We start from the raw sequence: 20,010 nt of genomic DNA, 5'->3' as shown, positions 1-20,010 counted from the left end.
TGTTGGACCCACATACAGAACACTTAGGGGTGTTCAGTTCACCTGGGTTGTACTCACCTTTAATCTGGCTGATGAGAATAACAGCAGCGGTGTGAATGTCCGTCGAATGTAATGCTGGGTATTTATTAAGTACATTGCGTAAAATGGCTAGAAGTTCACGGAGCCTTTCATGTGCTGCAACTCTGGGGGTTTCCGATCGCTCTGCAAGAAATCAAATACAATATTTTGTTCAGTTCAGTATGTGATATTCCTTTACAACCATTGCAAGTAAAACATAATTACTTATAACACGCACCACAAGGTATGGCAAAAGTGTCCTTATTAAAGCAGTGTTTTTAATACACAGATAAAATTTTGTTTAAATTGTACCTCCCGATTTTGGCAAATCTGACATTATTAGCCAGGTCTCAGCACCATTGCATATGAATGTAGCTACCGGTATACTGGTATAAATGGCACTTGATAAACGTGGTATGATCCGATTTAGACTTTCTCACAGGCCAACTTTCTCCCCTATACTGATACTGCATGCCTACAACAGGCATTGCAGAGGACAGCTTGGTATGCCATCAGAGCTAGCCTACACCCTGCCTGAATGTTTGAAAAGCAGAAGAGTAAAGGTCACATTGAACAGGAGGTCACAGTCAACAAGGGCCTGTGGGGTATTTGCGCCTAATATGGGCAAATAGGTGACCTGCTCTTTGTAGATTCTTTACTCCAATCATTCTAGAAAATTTACATATTTGGAGGTAACCACATCATTCACACAAATTGAATCCCTGAAACCACAAACATGTACGTACAAATTGAAGTATTGACAAATGCAGTACTCTAACCACACCACACAGCAGGTGCATTCACATTAAATATTAACGAAGTTTCCGACGGTTTGAAAGCCATCTTTCCTTGAACTTTGCTAAATTTCCTGCTCTTTTGTGGGAAATGAAAAATGTTTCTTTTTTAATTTCCTGAAATGTGGGACTATTACCCTGTTTTCCCTGGAACGACACAGTGTCAATACTATATACAACAGAAATTTTAAAATGTCAAACTTTTAATATGGCTGTACATACATACATACATCTTGAATTCACAGCTGTCAATGAGAAAAGCTAATGTGTCCCTTGCAGTACAGTCACAGAGCTTTCTAACTATTGATGTCAACTCTTTGAATAAACATAGGAATTTCTTGAAATTTCCTGAAGGCTGCCCTGTACCAATACATGAAACATGGATGAATTTTTTTCATCAAAGAGAACACTCTATAGTCACTCTGGCATGCCAGATTGGAATCACCCTTTCACCACAATGGTTTGGGCCAAAACCATTATTATCAATGGTGACTGTGGACCTGTTTACTGGGAACTGGGGGTGAACAGGTGAAAGCAAACACTGCAACAAAATGTTAATAAAATACAAATTTTACACAAGTAGTTATCAAAAGTACAATATCCTTTTCCCCAATCACTTTCACTGGTTCACCTCAATTTCTCTCATCTTTCTGAGATTTCTGTGTATCTGTAAATACGCGTCAACTGTATTTTGTCTCCTCTGTCTTAAATTTTCTTGCAAAATCACCAATTTACTTTCACTACATTCCTCAAAGACGCCTCTATCTATCTTCTCGATGCCAGCAAATCTCTCTCACAGACAAGGGCCAGTCCTTGTCAAAAATGTGAAACGTTATGAAAAAACAGTCTTTTTTGAAACTTTCACTTTTTTCAAACCTGTCACGTCCGTTCACCTCCAAAGGTCAGTGACATCACAACACCTGTTACCAGTGTTAGGTCCTTACCCCATCATGCCATTCCATTCTATTATGAACTCGCATCAATAATTCACGGTGCCGCATTTTACCCGGAACAATGATAAATTGGGATAATCTCCAGAGAGAATAAGCAGATCAAACCTTCACCTTTAATATCTTCATTGCCCATCACAAAGACAAGACAATGGCCGGGCTAATTACATTCTTCCACCTCGTAAACACCATTCACTCGTGAGCAAAATAATCTTGGAAACTTAGGAAAAAAATTGCTGTGTTTTGTGGTATCTTTCTGTTGTTTGTTCACATCAATTGTGCAATACTTTAAAGGATCGGTTAATTGGGTGAATGCAACTGCCACACACAGCTTTGTTATGAGGTTTCTGTTTTGTGAATGCCTTTCCAGAAATCCATAGCAGCATGGCGAAAAAACAACATCAGGACATACCGAAAAAATATTGAGCCTTTGGATCTTCTTGGAGAGACAAAAGAAGCAGCCCATAGAAAAAACAAAATTCCGAAGAATTTTTAAGAGGTAAAAAAGCCTAGTAACAACATGTTTATGGTGTGATCAAAAAAACATAAAATAAGTGTTACAAAGAAATGTTTTCACTATGTTATAGAACAAGACCAAGGTCGCTGAATACACATGTCCCATGAGAAATGAGAAATGTAGAGTGTAAATATGTGGTTGATTTTGTGGCACTGTCCCTTAAAACTTTCAATATCAAGAAAAATAGAAACGGCGATTTTGTGCCATTATTCTTTCACTCTTCCTGACGTCAGCCAGTGTTCTTGGGGTTGGTAACATTGATTAATCTGTATTTTTGTTCTACTCCATCACTGATAGCAGACTGCCACAGGTAATCAGCTGGCTCTATCACGGTCACTCCACAAACGGTGTATGGATTGACTATGGCTCTGAGGATATCAACAGTTGGATGTATCACAACACAGCACTTTACCTCTGTTCATGCACAGACTGTCCTCTACTGTCTATGGTTCATGAAATGAGAGGTCAAAGGTTACAAGAAACACCTTGACAGTGGTAGGGCAAGCCACGGTCACTCCAAACAAACAGGCATTTACAATTTTTGCCATTTTTTCGATTCAAAAGTTGCATGTCTCCTTGGCAACCATACGACTCAAAAGGACAAAATTATCCTTCAGGTGAATTTTTTGAGAAATACGACAGAAAATGTAATTTATTCTTTATATATGCACAGGAAAACAATACCTTTCTCCTTTTTCCAAAACTATCACAAAATCTTCAACAAACAAATCTTCTGCCCCATGGATGAATTATGAGTTTTTTGAAAGAGTCCCTCTTTGCCCCCAGGGCAAATGCAGACTTCAAGGGACTAATCGACCTTGTGAACAATACCATGCACACGTTTGTCCTGAAAGTACCATTAGATCGGTATATCAACCATAGCCTATTATCTGCGTCCATGACCACAAGATGCACCAGGCCAATAAATCCACACAAGTAAAGATGCTTTTTTCTGGCCCACGTCGTTCCCAATTCCAAAGGTTACTATGACATATAATTTGAGAATGAATGCTAGCATTGTGGTAGCAAAACAGTGGTGTTAGAAGAACCCTGAACTGTGATGTCCCCTTTTGGAAAGCTCTGAAGTGTCTATAATGACCTCATAAACCTGCATTGAAAGGTGTGTTTTACACTGGACTAAGATCTTGCCGGCCGTTTGCGACTCAACACTGCCAGTTTTAGGTAGGGAGAGAGATTGGATCAAGTGTGTTTGTATTTGAAATTGGGTGATACAGGTCATTTGTCTGGCACAGCAGTGACCACGTCCAAAGCTCCAAGATCTGAGCTCAGTAAGATTTTTTATCGAGACACTGTCCAAAGTCACAGTAAAATAGCATCTTGTCAATGTCATTGTGATCAGCCTAACACTAGGCTAATGGAGTACGATAGCCAAGTGATGTGTACACAATTTCAATATGGAGTGTTTTCCACATGAAGTAAAGTGTGTATTATGCACAGAGACTTGTGCCTAGAATACCAAAATTTCAAGCCAAAAATGTCAAAAGCTGTTGTGAACAGGTCTAGATGTAGACTGAATGTGGATGAATTTCAAGGGAGTTGTTTGAAAAGACAGAAAAGTTTACTCACACAAGGGCAGATCAATATGTATCGACACTTCAGATATAACGTGTTTGCTTACATAATACTACAAACTCAAAACAGTCCATAGACTGAGAAATTAAACACAATTAGCATTCTGATTGAATTAGTGAATACTGAATTTGTAACATCTGTCTAGACAAGTATGGAGCCTCTATTTAAAAATAAACACACAACAACAGTTGCCGATCACAAGTTCACTTTCTTGAAACAAAAGATCATTTTCACACCTCAACATAATTTACATAATTGTTTGATGAAGCTGCTTGTAATAATGGAAATTTTTCATGGCAGCTTTACTGTACCAAACTGACTGTCTGTTAACACACAAATTAAATTCTCATCAGGACAAATTTCCCCCCAAAATTTAGGAATAATATTTTCTGGCTTAAAACACAGACCTGAAATACCAATGGCAAGGAGACTATATCAATATTATAACTACTGATAGTGCTGTACAATATGATGGGGCTTGTTGAGTTATTCATACCAGTCGTCTGCAACATTTTACCACTCTGTGTATGCAAGCTTCGGTAGAGAGTGTTTGAAACACAATAAAGAAAGTCAAACGACCACCATTCTACTTGAAGGACTCATTTCACATGAAAATTTCTGTGGAAAACATGAACTCTCACCCTTCATATCCTCTTGACAAATGCTGAAGTTCAAGACTGAGATATGTACAGATGTCCCACTCCAACGAGCAGTACCAGCAGTTCAAGTTTTTCAGTTAAATTTCAAACAGTTCTGGGACATTTAATCGTGTCACTGCGCATTGTCAATGTTCACTTCTAATCGCACTTACATAATATTTGCTAGTTTTTCACTTTTAAACTCTGCATTGGATTATAAAGTGAAAGCAACATTTTTGTCTGCTTACAGCAATCAAACAAATGTCTTTGTCCGTAAAAAGAAATATACCAGTATTAAATGTGTGTTTGGGGTAGTGGGCAAACAATCTAAGTTTCATGGAATAAGTGGTTTCCCTAAATTGGTAGTGCAAGTTTTCCCCAAGCGAGAGTCAATGGCAGGGTGACACAGTAACAGGGACAATTCCACAATGGGATGAATGGGATTAAATAAAGGGGGACTTAAGTGAGGGGGGACAGGTACCAGGTACTAGAAAATGGCTTACTCACAATGGGTGAGTATTGAAGTGTACACCTTTGTACGTCAGTGTCTGGGTGTACATTTGTGTGTCCACCTCAGTGTAATCTAAACATCTGCTATCTCAACATAAGATACACCTGCCTCTGTACATCCTTCTACACATCAGTGTATGTGACTATCTCATACCTCTGTATGTCCGTGACTCCATTTGTCTGTATGTCTGTCTGTCTGTATGTATATCTGCTTGCACTTATCCTTTTACTCATATCCATGAGTGTACTGTATATTTCTGTATCCACTCTATGCGTTCATTTAATGCACACAAATTCATGTGTCTGTATCAATCCAAATCTTTGGATCTGCGAGTGTCTTTGGATCTGTGAGTGGCTATCTCAGTGTATCTCTGTGTGCTTTCTGTATACATCTCCACGTCTGTGTCTGTGTCGGAGTATGTCTGTGTTGGTATCTTGTTAATGTGATTGTCAATACCTGCATGTACAGAAAATAATCGAAGAAAGTCTTGCGAGTCTGTACGCACGTACCAACCAATGCACATAATGGTTTTTTGTCCTTGGAGGGTTTTTAACAATGTACAGACAAAAGATACCTATGACCCATTTTAAGTCAGTCTTATCGTTTCTCAGTTGTTTCTTACTTCACTGTACTAGTCAGTCGACAATGATGAAGATTTTTCATTGCAAGGGAGACAGCAGTATAAGAGAATTAATTTTCAAATGAAAACTGAAAACTACTGTATTCCAATCTGCATTTTTTGAGTTGCTGCAACCACCAAATGTGAAACATGAATGCACATACGTTGTGTAGAGAACGTTCAAAAACATATTTCTGACCTGAAAACTGTTGAACTAAAACATTTTCTGAAACTCATTCAGTCAAGTGTAAACCTTGCTGCATAGACAACTTCTTCAGCATTACACATTATGTATGCCGCAACACACAGAAAAGTAATCCTTTTGTCATTTCTTGAACATATAATCTTTCTGCTCTGATGGTTGCAAAGTCAGAATCACAGATTTTACATGTATTAAATCCTTGAGGCAAAAAACGCTGTCCAGTGTCCCTCATTGACTCTGTATATTACTATCATGGACAATGGAATTGATAGAAATGCATTTAGCCATAAAACCAACCTGAATCCATTGTATTGGAAATTCATAAAAGCTGAAATACCCACACAGGTGCCCCTTGTAAATTTCTTAACAGGTGGATGGTTATTTACGTTGCAAGACGACGTTTATCAAGAGATACTGCCGGCGGCATGTAGCTGAATATTTTTCGGTCACGATGTCATCTGTGGGGTTGAAAACTGACGCACTCCAAAATAAATCAGTTCACCCACAATTGTGATGTTACTTTCAACTGAACTTTAAAAACAAACTCCGCTGTGTTCCGCATGTGACTTGTATTGTTACGAACAAAATAAATCAAAAGCGCTGAACTGACACCGACCAGTAATGTGCATTCAGGCAAAATACTAACACATCTGGCTTGCTCAATAATTCATCCAGGCCTTATGTACTATTCATGAGGTACACAATCTTTGGTCATATACAATATATTTTTCTTCAACTCTCTGTATCAAACGAGTGACCTTATTGTACAAACAAAATTCAAAGAAGTTGTCAGCAAACCAGAGCTACCCTTCCCCCTCACCCCCATACATTTTTTTCTGAATTGAATAAAAGATTATGGCTAGTTCTACAGATATTCACTGCATGACACAAACATGCCCAGACTACCTTTGTTCATTACAGTATTTCTCAACTGCAACTTGAACATTCTAATATTTCAAGAAATATACCAACAATAGTTGATTATAATCATCCCATATTTCTAGGGTGGCAAATTTGTTGCATGTTTTAACTTTACAATTTGCAATAGTACTGGTGATAGTTCCAGACTGTGAAATAATTATGTCTTACCAGATAAACTGAATATTTAGACTTAGTATTCCTTTTTGGTCAAAATTAATAACCACATCAACTTATGACCTACATGGGCTTTACCAGCACAAGAATTTCACAAACAAACAATATCTTTTAAACAGGGCGATAAGAACAAGCTGCATCACATGGTGGAAAGAAATCGCAGTTTCCAAACTTTGGGCTATTAGAAAGGCTTTGTCTTTTTCCCAATATAAAGAAAGAGCTCTTCAAATACCATCGGAATACTTGGACTGACTTCCTCATCCAAGGAATGAACGAAAAACGTCATTCCATTGGATGTAGCAGCCACCTGTTAACTTCCCAAGCAAAGCAGAGTTTTATAGAACGCCACCGATCAATATTATCCAATTCTTTAGGATACTGGTTAATGGTTTATTCAGAACGTCTCAAATGCTGGCATGACCTCGGCCACATGCTGATGGGCAAAATGGCCGGGCAAATTGACACGATAACTGAAATAGTCAATACCCTTTTGTCTGGCTGTCAAACTCAACTTGGTTCATGCGAGGTGTTTTTACTAGCCTCACAAATTGGCCACAAATCCTTCAAATCCATTGTGAAAGAAGGTAAAACCACCAAATGAAAATAATGGACAATCTGCAGGGTGGACAACGATTCTTTGAATACGTTGCAAGTTGATATTGATAGTTGGCTAGAAGGAGTTCAATGGTGTACCTCTTTTCAAAGAAAAAAATTTTGATGGAAAAAATGCCAGCCAGAAATTGAGAATACATCCTCTATAAGTCAGCTTAGGTTAAAATTACAACCCTTTTGTTACTTGTAAGGAGTTTTCATTCTGAAGAGAAAGCGGCATGGGCAATATAGGAGACTTATTTGGTAATTTTGTTCTGATGAAAACATCCAAAGATGGAAGCCATACTTTCTTTGATGAGTATTCATCACAAATACAACAATGAGAACACTACACATCCATCCACACTGAGAAAACAATCATTATCTGTCTCTGTTTGAACATTGTTTCACGTCTTCAATAAACATCCTCCCGTTTTACTCTCATTTTCGCAATCAATATTTAACCTCGCAATCTGTGTGTCGCATAACCATTCCATCTGATGGCATTACTGAGGTCTGCACATATCACTATAACAATACATCAACATTTGTACAGATCGGTGTCTTTAGCCACTTGTGATGTCTCCACTGCTGACAACAATTCAATCCCTTGATCTGTTGATTCTGTTGGCACTTTCTTTACAAAACCACAAATCTTGTTTAAAAAATAAAATGCAATTCAAGGGGCTCCCAATCCAAAAATCGAATGCGTAAGAAGAAATATTTACTGAGTAAACTCGTCAACCACCCGACACAAAGAGTCCCCGCCATATCTGCTTTATCGGTGTTGACAATTCGTGTTTATCGCGGGGCAATTATCATGTGCATATCAGGCGCCCATAACACAGGACTGTGTCCTTCCCAGTTGCCAATTACCGACCGGCGTGTTTACAAGTTACACAAGTGGTTATACAGAGTTCCTTGGCTAGAAAGTTCTACAATGGAAGGTAGGACACCTACTAAGGCCCAAGGCTCTGCAATACCAGGCTGTATTCAGAATCAATGAATACCAAGTGTCGCCATAAATGTGCCTGCACTTGTACTACGCACTTACTGAGACAAGACGTAATGCCAATTGTCTGCACCCGAAGCCATTATATGTTTTTCATATGCCTAATATCGATAATGTTATTACAGGAATGAGTAGTCTGAAAGATTAGATAAACAAATTTATCGACGTAGCTCCTAGAACTGGAGCTGAAAAAACTATTGCTGGAAATAACACTTTTGTGACTCGTGATTTTCACCCACAGTTACAAACTCACTCTTACAACAGAGGACTTGAAAATAAATTGATCTACTCACTTCATGAAACAGAAAATCCCTGATTTCAGACAACTTTTGCTCTGTACAGTGAAATCAAACCCCGACAGACAAAGTACCTTCTTTTGGACTTGACAGTGGTAAATTGATCAACCCACTGTGTAAGACTCCTTCACTGTGTTCATCCAGAATCGAGATCAGACCCGAAGACTAAGCTGCTTACCATTACAACGACAACAACCCTGGTCAGTTGCTCGTTTAGTCTCGGCCTCCTCCTCTTCTTCTTCTTCTTCTTCCTCATCCTCCGACCAGAATTCTATCTCCTTGGTTTTAATTCCATTGGGGTGATTATGGTTGGCGTCCTGGGACAGCTCCACAATCACCAGATCAGACCTGTCACACATGGTACATGTTCGCCACTCATGAGGGCAGGTAACAGAATGAAAGGGAGAACAAGAGAAAAAATCCGACACGGTTGATGGACTAGCACAAAGTGCAACCAGGTTCGGTAGATTTCCGCATGGTTTGTTGTGTACTGAGCGGAGCATGCAAGTGCGCTGTTAAAAAGAAATCAATATCCTCTTTTGTTTTATTCCACAATACCATCTTACTTGCACCATTGCAATCTTTCAATCTGAAAGCAATTGGTTAAAAGCCGTGGAGCGATCCATTTCACACCAAAGGGGAGGTCAGCATGAGGCAGGCAAATCACTTCAATATAGAGCTGCACTTGTTTGACTTGTTACAATACAAGCATCACCTGTGAAAGATGAATACATATTTCAGCTCTACCTTTCACGGGATTCAACAATGCCACTTTGTGCAAAGTACAGATTTGTCACCCCATGAAAGACCTGGTTAACCCTGTGAGGATCCCATGGTTTGTTCCAAGTAAAGCTGCTGCTGGTAACTTTAGTGAATCCTTTTGTTACCAGGTTGTCTGTTGCCAGCCGTAAACCTATGCGTAGTCAAAGTGACAGTTTGGCGAACAAAAGAGGGGGGCCTGGGACCCCAGCTTATATAGATCTGTTTCACCTGTAAAGATGGAAATCCATGCACAGTAAAGCCTTTGAGAAGTTGCTCAGGCATTGTCACTCTGGCTTGCTACGTCATACTACTGTAATGAAAGCCAGGAAAACTTAAGAACTTGCAAAAGTCTCGAGAAGTTGACTCAGGATTCTGTTGTCCGCATTAACATTCCTGAGCGTGGGGGCTTCGTCCATTTCAAAAGTGTTGTTATGACTACAGTATTATTAAAATCCAAGGATTTGCGCTCCAATCTCAGCGGACACTTAAGTCACTATGGCGATAGCCTTCTCAAGACTTTTCAAACTCACTTACGTTCTTTAGAAAACAATTCGCCCGGACGCACCCATAGTGCCTGTGTTTTGCTTCTCGGCCACTTAGCAATATTTCCGCACCCGACATGTTCGCCAAATGAAGCATTTTGCCAAACTATTCTTCAAGTTGACAGTCTTTTCAGAAAGAATTGTCGTGCAACGACAAATATTGTTATGTTAATTTCCTGCAGTTTCAAACACCTCAAGGAGCTGGTGAAATCTTTTCTGTGTGTGATGAAAACATACATTTTGCAGACGAGGTACGTGTTGTTGGAACACGGCTCTGAGCACTGCAATCAAGGACCTGAATGGCCCTTGTGAATCCTCAAGTTGAAATAAAGGCAACAGGTATTTTTTTCAAAAACTCTTCCAGTCCTTCACATATGCACTATGTATTGTCATCGTTTGGTGTACTGACATAGCTCAATGCCAAGCTCAAAATTGCTTAAAACTTGTCTACAGTACACAGCGAACATTCATATCATTGATCCAAATATAAGTTTTGGAAAGTAAAGATTTCATAAAGCTTCATGTATGGCAAGAAAATATTACATTCACTTTTGAAAATTTACATGCAACTCTACAACATTCATTAGTGTACTTGAAGGAGCTCACTGTACAAGAACATAGGGAGAATAGACATAATACTCTCTATGGTTTGAAGATGGTCATTTAAAATTTTAACAATAAGTGAAGGCCAAGATCACTCTCGATGCTGTTTTGGGAAAAAAGCTGCCATTGTACAAAGACAGGAAACTTGCCACAGAGTACAAATTTAATGCCATTTCCTTGGACTTGTGGAAGAATTTCTTTCACAGAAGAACTATAGGAAAAATTACTGTACATTGAGTGCGGCATCACCAAAACAGAGCAATTCTATGGTACAGATTACACATCTTTTGTTCATTCAAAAACAAACATAACATTATATGACTTCAGCAGTAGGAAATACAATGCAATAGAAAACGGAACAAACTCTGTTTTTATTGCTGTAAGTTCTAAATTAGTCTTTCATTGCCAGTAACAATCGTAGCATGGGGACATTTCATGGGAGTCTTTCATCTCAAACATTTCAAAACTATGCCTTGCTGACTTGCTATCAATGCCAGGTTTCTCTGTGGAGCTATTAACTACCGGCATCAGCAATAGCCTTGACAAAACAACCGTATTGTACCTTTTATGAACCCAGTATACATTCGCTTTTATGTCCTTCAGAGAGATCCGAGTACAAGTATGTGTGCCGACAATGGCCAGCTTTTGAACTGTTGTGTACTCAAACCTTTGTACAGAAGTTGTCCAACTGTGGCGGAAAAAAGGCCATTTTTGAAAAAAAAACTCACTTTGTCCGGTAAATCCACATCTTGTCCGACTATTTTATTTAGGAGTCCAAGAGTAGGAGTCTATGAGTTTGTCCATGCTTCACTCTAGACTAATTTTCATGTTCTGAGTGAGGGCGGTGTGCTTGGACACTGTACAACGACCAGAAATTACAGTATTTGTTTCACTTCACTTCCTTGATATACGACCAAAACAACATTCATGCCATTTCATAACCAGTCCTAGTTCCACGGTAAAGTACATATCTCCACACAGTGGAGCTAAAAACATGGCCTTCACACTGTCTTTGCTGAATCTGATACTGCAAAATGACATCTAGACAGACTGTACCACCTGGACAGAAACAATTTTGAACATTCAAGTTTCGGTTCATATTGCTCTATTCTTTGTGCTCTACACATTTTCGCTTTAGTCATATGATGCAATAGTACTATTGACCAGATTAATGTGCTGAGTGGCCAGTAATGGTTTTAATGCAATAGAATTTCATAAAATATACAAAAGGCATTGACTGGATATTCAACATTGTCACCAGGTGTTAGGGCACCTGCATGAACCAATCAAGCAGCCATTGGTATGATCACATACATACTAATTCGTAATTGAAACTCACTACATGGGGAATGAAACACGCTCCCCATTTTTGGACATGCTGTTTATCATGAGACAAGACAGGTTTCACATCATCATAAACATTTCATAACGACACAAATGTTAGACAACTTGCAGAATTGATCATCTGTGAAACAGCAGAAGCCGGTAACAGATGGACTTTGGGTGAAAGTTTAAAGTGCAGGGACAAATAATTTCATATCAAATAACATTAGCCTAAGTAAACTATGTCTCGTGTGTAGTTCATAGGTTTCTTGCCTTCTACCATTACTTTTGGGGTTAGCACAACTGCCTGTGGTTTTAAAGATCTGACCAGAGAGGGCGCCCTTTGTAAAGAAAAGCACATTGATGCCTCTAAGGCCGGGACTATGCTGAGTCAGCACATCCAAATTTCTTCAAAAGTGACATCATGAAACAGTGGTCAGCAGATGATGTCAACACCACTTCAATCACACTACAGACCATAAGCAAACCTGTATTTTACATTTTAAGTTCCTTTTTAAAAATTTTTCAAAGACACATTTTTCATCTCATCCAAAAGACCAAACTTGCCATGGAAATCAATCAACTATATCATAATTGCCAGTTTGAACTTACCTCCGTCAGGGTGAAAAATATTTTTTAGCTTGGCAAGAGCATCTGAGAAGTTTCTGACTTCTTGGGTGAGTTGAATGATGTCCTCTTGGTCCATGATGGCAGCGTCTACGCAGTCCGAACTCAAACTACTCAGTGAGTTGCTCTTGCTGGCTTTACTGCCGATGCCGCTCCGACTGATTTTTCTGGTGCGTTGGCCGAAGTGACGAGGACTGGAGTCCGGAGTTATTCCCATTGACGACATGCCCTGACGACTTGTGGAATCACCAAATGAATCCTGCAAGCACAAACACGAATATGAATACACTGCTGCTTTGGTTCTTTTTATGATTATGAGGCTTGACCTTTTGAGAAACATAGAGACAAATTTTCTGAATGATTCAAAATATCCACCTAGCACGCATACAAATCAATAAAATGCCCTTCATTTGAAATGGAGTCATTGACTTCAGTTAAATGAAACTTGTTTATTTTAACTTGACTGCGGGGCTTTTCTAAACATGTGTACACCTTGTGGCCATGTGTATATTTTATGTAAAGTACACATAATAAACATTGCCAGACTTTATGTAATGGCTGGAGTTACCAAACTGAATCAACAGATGTTATTTGCGTGAATTACAAATGATTTACAGATGAAAGTAACTATCTGATAAACTGTGGAAGGTCATCATGTAATCAACGTCCATCTGTCACAAGAGACAGATCTGAATGGACTGATACGATATGTTGTAGTACAAGTGAGTCACTCTTGGGAGTCTACCATCCGGTCACTAGTGACTACAATCTATGTACACAAAGGTAATAGAAAGCCTGCGATGGATAGATATGAGTAATGATATGCGTATATATACTTAAAAACTATCTACTGTTGATTGACCAATCAGAGTGCTCAATTCAGGGTGTTTTATCTACTCATAAAGCCTTGGTCACCAAATTCCAGAAACGAATGACAGCGCCGTAGTAAAATACTGTCCAATCAAAAGTGAACATGTCATATTCTGTAGACATCTGGTACGTTTTAATATTCAAATTTGGTAACACAGTGGAAACCAGCTGCAACACAAAATCTGCTGGGCCCTAGGGCATTTATATAATGTGCCTAGGGCATTTATAGGATGTTCCATTACATCGGAAGGCTATTTCACAAATAAAAGTTTTAATTCATATTCTAAACATGTTACATTGACAAAGGGGATGGTTGACGTAAACACATTGAAAACGAAAATATATCAGTTAGGGGCGATAGTTTTTAAGTCGGATAAAACCCTCGTCCTCGGGCTCTTCCGGTATATAAAGTCCAACCCTACGATAAAATGTCTCGGCCTGCGGCCTCGACATTTTATCGTTGGGTTGGACTTTATATACCAGAAGAGCCCTCGTACTCGGGCTTTATCCTATACATATACATGTATATACACTCTCTGTGGAGTCTTGCATACAATCTGAATCTCAACTGAGGTCTACGTGCACGCTGACAATAAACGCCCAGCATGAATACACACAGCAACACGATACATCCGCCGGTACAAACTGGAACACTCTCTCTGGAGAGCACGGTCTATGTGAACATGAACAAAAACAAGGCCCATAATGAATGCAGAGAGGCAATGACATTTCTGTCTGTACAGGCTCTCTGAGGAGTCAAGTCTGTTGTCTCATCAGTAAAGATGAAAGACAGACAAAAACAGGCTGATGATGAACACACACGATGAACATACAAGAGCAAAGATATCAGTCTGTAAGGACTCTCTGGGGTGTCGTTAATCAGGTCTGTCTGCAAAGAATGGAGTCTACGTGCACACAGACAAAAAACTCAATCTTTTTGAACACATACGATGGACACAGCAACAAGTTGAAATAGTTCTTCCCTTCTGTGATGCCTTTCCCCTTATCTCCACTTATTACAGCAGACAAACACATGGAAAACGATGAATACTAAACACAAGTCTTAGAGCAATGACATTGATCTGCCAGGCTCTCCAGGACTGATGTTGTCTTGGTCTACACAGATTCCCAGGACTGCCTAAATACACATGCACAAAAAGGCCCGTATTCAACAGATGTGATGAACGCATACGAGCAATGACATCCACTTGTAAACACTCACTGAGCGGCTTTTGTCTGGGTCTTCACAGATTGAAGTCTACGTGCTCACGGACAAAGCCTTGTGATGCATAAAGCTATAAGCAGAGACATTTTTTCACAGGCTGTACAGTGCATGACAGAGGTCGTACTACCACAGTTCTGGAAATGTGACACTGTGACACGACAGTAAACAACAGCATTCCCGGCGAGTCGCATGATCCACTGAAGTCCAACTCCTCTCAACATGAGCAATGTGAGCTGTTTTGTATCATTGTAAGAAGTGACATTCAAAATGAGAATGCTCACCTGTTCTCAGAAATCAGATCAAACATCATACCCCAGGTACTCACACACATACAAACACAACAGAGATATCGCCTTCAGTGATCATGTATCATTTACCTTAGAATGTGTTTCTCATAGGTAAACAACCTCTTACTGACAAAGACAGTAAATATTTATTTGTGAAGTATATTTAGTTTCTGGAAATCAGCTTGTGTGGGATAACTGATCATGTGTTTCTGCATTTTTTCTCATAAAATTAATAATATGCACTGCAATCACGTTCACTGAAAAATGTTCGGTTGGCTGCATTAGAACATGCAAGCGTCCAAAATGTTGTAAATTGTCCAGAGTCTGGTTCACATTCACTGAAACAGCTCAAAAAAACTCTGTTGTGGTTCTGTAAGAAAACTTTGGTGTCATTTTGGTTATAAACTTTTTGGATTCCATATTTAGTCAGGTATCCTTGACTTGTTGGTGCCAAAGTCCACTGTCACCGATACCAGCAGATGAACTCCCATGTTTGCACTTGCTATTAAAGTCTAGGGGGCCAAGGCAAAAAATAAAGGTAGCTGCATGATTTTAAGAGCTGGGAAAACAGATGTGTGTGGTTTTGGTAAACAAGACTGTCAACCAAAAAAAGCAGCACTGTAATAAATTCAGAATTCACAACCATTTTTACAACAACTCGACACTATTAAAATAACTTGCATTGGACATCTATCTGATATTTTTTAACCAGCAAAGTTTCAGCTTCCTATGCAAAGTTTGACTGAAAAAAAAAAACGCTTCAAAAATTTTAGACCATGCAGAGATAGGGACCTTGCAGGTGGTGTAATGACTTATCTAACATTGAATGTGACAGACAGACCCAAACAATATCCAACAGGAAACGCTAAATAGGGGAAATCAGATGTTTTGTCATACAAATCCTCCAAAATAAAAGAAATTCTTCTGCCGATGCCTGTTTGAAAGCACCTGAGTCCAAAATCCAATTAATTTTGGGTCAAGTTTCATCAGTGAATGGGAGCGTTTCCTGGGCCGATTCTTTTCACAGACGACCAATCTCACAGTGAGTAAGGTAACGAACATTTCTTGATTTTGTAAAGCACTAACTGAGTCACCAGGTGATTCCTCAATCTTAATTAATCCATTCACAGATAACCAGACACCCAAAGATGGCAGCATTTAGTTTAAAAAGCCATTACATAATGGATGTATACCTATACATGCACCATAGGGGCTGACCTTTCAATAACAATTTACTGAAATCCCTGAATTACAAAACTTTCTGAATTTAGGTATTACGCCACTACCCATATGAAAGATCACACAAGCAAAGATGAGTGCATTTTCATCCTCTAGAACACTGTTACTGCACTGTTACTGCAAAAGCCAAGAGAGAAGTGAATGCAATGGTCTATCACTCAACTAGACTGTTATTGTTACTAGTCCTATACAATCAGATCTACATAAATAAAGGATGGAGTGGGTTTTTTTTTACATGTAAACTACTCACAGTTAAACCATGCATCTCCCCTGGGGATAATAAACAAGGTCACAGACCAAGTGAAGTTTTGCCTATGACTTTCCACATGCTGACGTACCGGTACATCAACTGACTGCTCCAACGGTTTTACTCAACTGCATTTTAATACAGTGTAAAATCCCACCCTACAGCAAACCCGACTTTGCACTGACGAAGATAAATGTCAGGTACATGTATACGTCCAATTACATCTACGATTTACGCTTCATTCTGAGATGGGCAGAGTCAACGACAATGACATATACAAAACATCACACCCACATTTCAATGGAGATTCACAAACCTAGACCAAAGCACACCAAGCCAATCTGGCAATCTGATCAAAGTACAACTTTTGTATAAAACCAACGACTTCAAAAACGGTTCTTCAATATTGAATCCTTGCTAAGTTGCTTGAAGATATTAGACTAACCATGATATAAAAGAAAACAGGGAAAATATTTCTCCTCCTTCTGGACACCCCTCCCTGTAATGTAAAATATATACACTCCCTCTATAGTGAAAAGTTTCATTCAAAAAGCTACCCCTAAACAAACCTGACGCATGGTGCCATTCATGCTTGTAGTAGACTTGGTCCGGTTCTTGCGAGACGACTTGAATCCCATAGCTGATAATGATTACTGTGGACTATCGAAATCTGAATTCCATGAGAGTACAAAGTGTCTGAATCCACCAGTGCTGACCATCAAAGTTCACTGACACAGACCCACTGATTCTAAGACTGATACACTAGTTGGTTTTACAACTTAGAAAGTTTACACTGGACTAAACTATTTCTTGTGGGGGGTGTTACTTCCTGCTGGAACTAACCATATCTTTTGAATGGACACGACAGCCACACAACAACATACTTGTGATGAAAAGAGGTCCTTTCAAGTTCATTAGGATCAGCCAATCTACTGTCCAGTCCACAGAAAATATGCGAAAGAAGGGAAAACTTCAGGGAACTGAAATTTAAATCATACAAAATTTACTGCTCTAACGCTGACTAAGACACTCACAGCCCCTCCCAGTCACGGAGCGTGTCTGCCGTAGGACACTGAGTCACTCCAGCCAATGGTGTCATCGATATGTCAAAGGTCATTGAGTGGACTCAGCCGGGTTGACATAACAGTGCCATTGACGTCAAACAATGCATAAGAACATGTCAGGTACGCAATGCTGACCACAAGTCCAATAAAATGCCATTGCAGCTAGCCTTTCCAAAAAGAAAGCCTTTGTTTTTATCAGTAATCTTCCTTGAGGAATTCTTCTAGGAAATCAGAAAACGATTGCCGACAATAAAGTCAACACAGACAGGATGAGGTCAATTTCACTGCCAGGGTAGTTATAATTTCGCTATGGCCTCTTGACCCGACAACTAATGTTTAGTGGTGTTTATACAGCACTAGGTCACTGGGCCATTGCCCTTTAACCCCAAGCTGGGTGCAGCACTTTGTGGAATAGCTTCACGTACTAAGACCAGACTCAGAGGTACCTTTGGACATCTCTGTCCCAACAAGCTTAGCAGAAGAGCTTGACCAACCTTAAAATATGAGAGAATGTAATTGTTTCTGTGACCAGGGGACCTTTTTTCAACACAAGGCTAGTGTATGGTCGATTGATGGTGTACTGAGCACAGGAATAATTTATTGTCTGTGTGTGGCCACATCCATAACTTGTTCTGTACTATAAACGGTCTAGAATCTAGCACATCATTTTGTAACCCATGAGTTAGCACAGCAACCAAATGACAGTGAAGATTTTGGACCGACTGCGCAACAACTGCAAAATATAAAAAATATCAAAGCTTGACTTGAAAATGGGAAATGAAAGTGTACAGATTACACTCGATTTTCAGAAATCAAGTGATATCAGACACGATTACTTCCTTTGATAATAGTGATAATGAAGAGGTGATAACAAAATTGAACAATCAGAGATAAGCCCCTTGTTAAAAAAACAAACAGCTGGCAAGATCAAATATTTTTTGTGACTACTTGTGCCAGACTGAGTGAATTGATACAGAGAACTGGTCAAATACAAGTGACAACAATTGTACCACAGGATGTACAGTATCAGAGTGATTGCAAATAAAACTTAGACACGATGGCACCGTCAAGATCTTGTACGAACAAATCAGACAGCTCCGAACTCTGGTCAAGTGGTCCTATCTGATATTACTTATCACTCTGATGGTCCATTTGCAGCATATTTGTACATTATTGACTATAACGTGGACTATACATTGCCAAATATTCTGGTATACGACAGAGAAAATTTCTGAATTCTATTCAGGTCAAGTTGGTCAAAATCAGTGTAAAATTTACAGCGCCCGGAAGAACCTTGATTCACCCATGTTTCTACGGTACTAGTTGTCAAGTTTGTTAAAGTACGTTAACTGGGAAATGCTACGCTTCACCTGTTCACTGGTTTGAACTTTTAAACTTGACCTGACAGCGACAGATCAACCTGACAGGAAATGGCTTCCAACCCCAGGGCATGTAAGTCACACTTTCATATCATGGACAAGGTACTACAGAAAACTCATCCAGGTGAAAATAGGCATTTCAAAAACAGTGATAGTCTATCAGTATATTTCTGGTAAACCTCGTTGGTTTCTGTGTGGAAAATACCTAATGTTGTCTAAATTTACGCATACATACACTCCTCCGCCTCAAGGGTCTATGACTTCAAAAATTGTAAACACTCCTTAAATAATACACTGATGTTTTGCTTTTCAATGTTTGAAACTGAGAAGTCATACTGTGACGGTCTGACATCACATTTCCGGTGAGCGTAATATTGCGATGCATATAATGTGCACAGTGTATAAACACACATGTTTTTCTCAAATTCAGAGACTATCATAACCTTGGTGAAATACTTTCCTGTAAAATGTTACAGAGCCATAAAACATGTTCATATTGTCTGCTTTTACGACATGTTTCCATATTTAAAACATATTTCCATATTGATGTCAGATAACAGGGGGGCTGATGTTCATCTTACGAACAAAATTTACAAATTACTTGTCCGATTTATAACATCTGGTTTGGATGGTTTGAGCAAGAGACTTACGTAGGAGTACAGGAAATGGAGTCGAAAGTGTACAACTGTTGAGCACCTGTACCGAGTTGAGGTTAGCAAAGATGGTTGGTGGCCTGTGTTACAGACATACCCATCTGTATCAACCATCCGTGACCCCTGCCTATTAAAATTTAATTTTGTCCCCATGCAGGGCATCTGTTTTTTGCATGGCACCCCTGTACCGAAGTTTACAATTGCAGCTTAATGTTATTACACAGATCTGAACAGTCCGTACCTATTGCAAGCCCCAACCTTTGGACTTTGAGTGCATGGACAACTGTCAACCCACAACGACAATAACAAATTAT

At 39.3% G+C, this 20,010-nt stretch overlaps 1 protein-coding gene across 5 annotated transcripts in view; it reads right to left on the bottom strand.

The window, feature by feature from the left end:
* The window catches only part of LOC139138410 (rho GTPase-activating protein 29-like), a 58,355-nt gene that overhangs the window by 16,312 nt on the left and 22,033 nt on the right, over nucleotides 1-20,010 (bottom strand). For 2 of the 5 annotated variants that reach the window (XM_070706781.1, XM_070706784.1), the window contains exons 2-3: nucleotides 12,718-12,991; nucleotides 58-201 (exon numbers count right to left, since the gene is read on the bottom strand). In XM_070706781.1, coding sequence (XP_070562882.1) covers nucleotides 58-201; nucleotides 12,718-12,991 — 418 coding nt within the window. Of the gene's footprint in view, nucleotides 1-57; nucleotides 202-5,164; nucleotides 5,517-9,053; nucleotides 9,401-12,717; nucleotides 12,992-17,169; nucleotides 17,662-20,010 lie in introns of those variants that run through there. The other 3 variants (XM_070706782.1, XM_070706783.1, XM_070706785.1) reach the window with 3 other exon arrangements.

This window comes from Ptychodera flava, chromosome 8 (genome assembly GCF_041260155.1).
Source record: "Ptychodera flava strain L36383 chromosome 8, AS_Pfla_20210202, whole genome shotgun sequence".
Lineage (NCBI taxonomy): Eukaryota > Metazoa > Hemichordata > Enteropneusta > Ptychoderidae > Ptychodera > Ptychodera flava.
The sequence above is the reverse complement of the archived record's forward strand: the minus strand, read 5'-3'. Positions and strand labels throughout refer to the sequence as shown.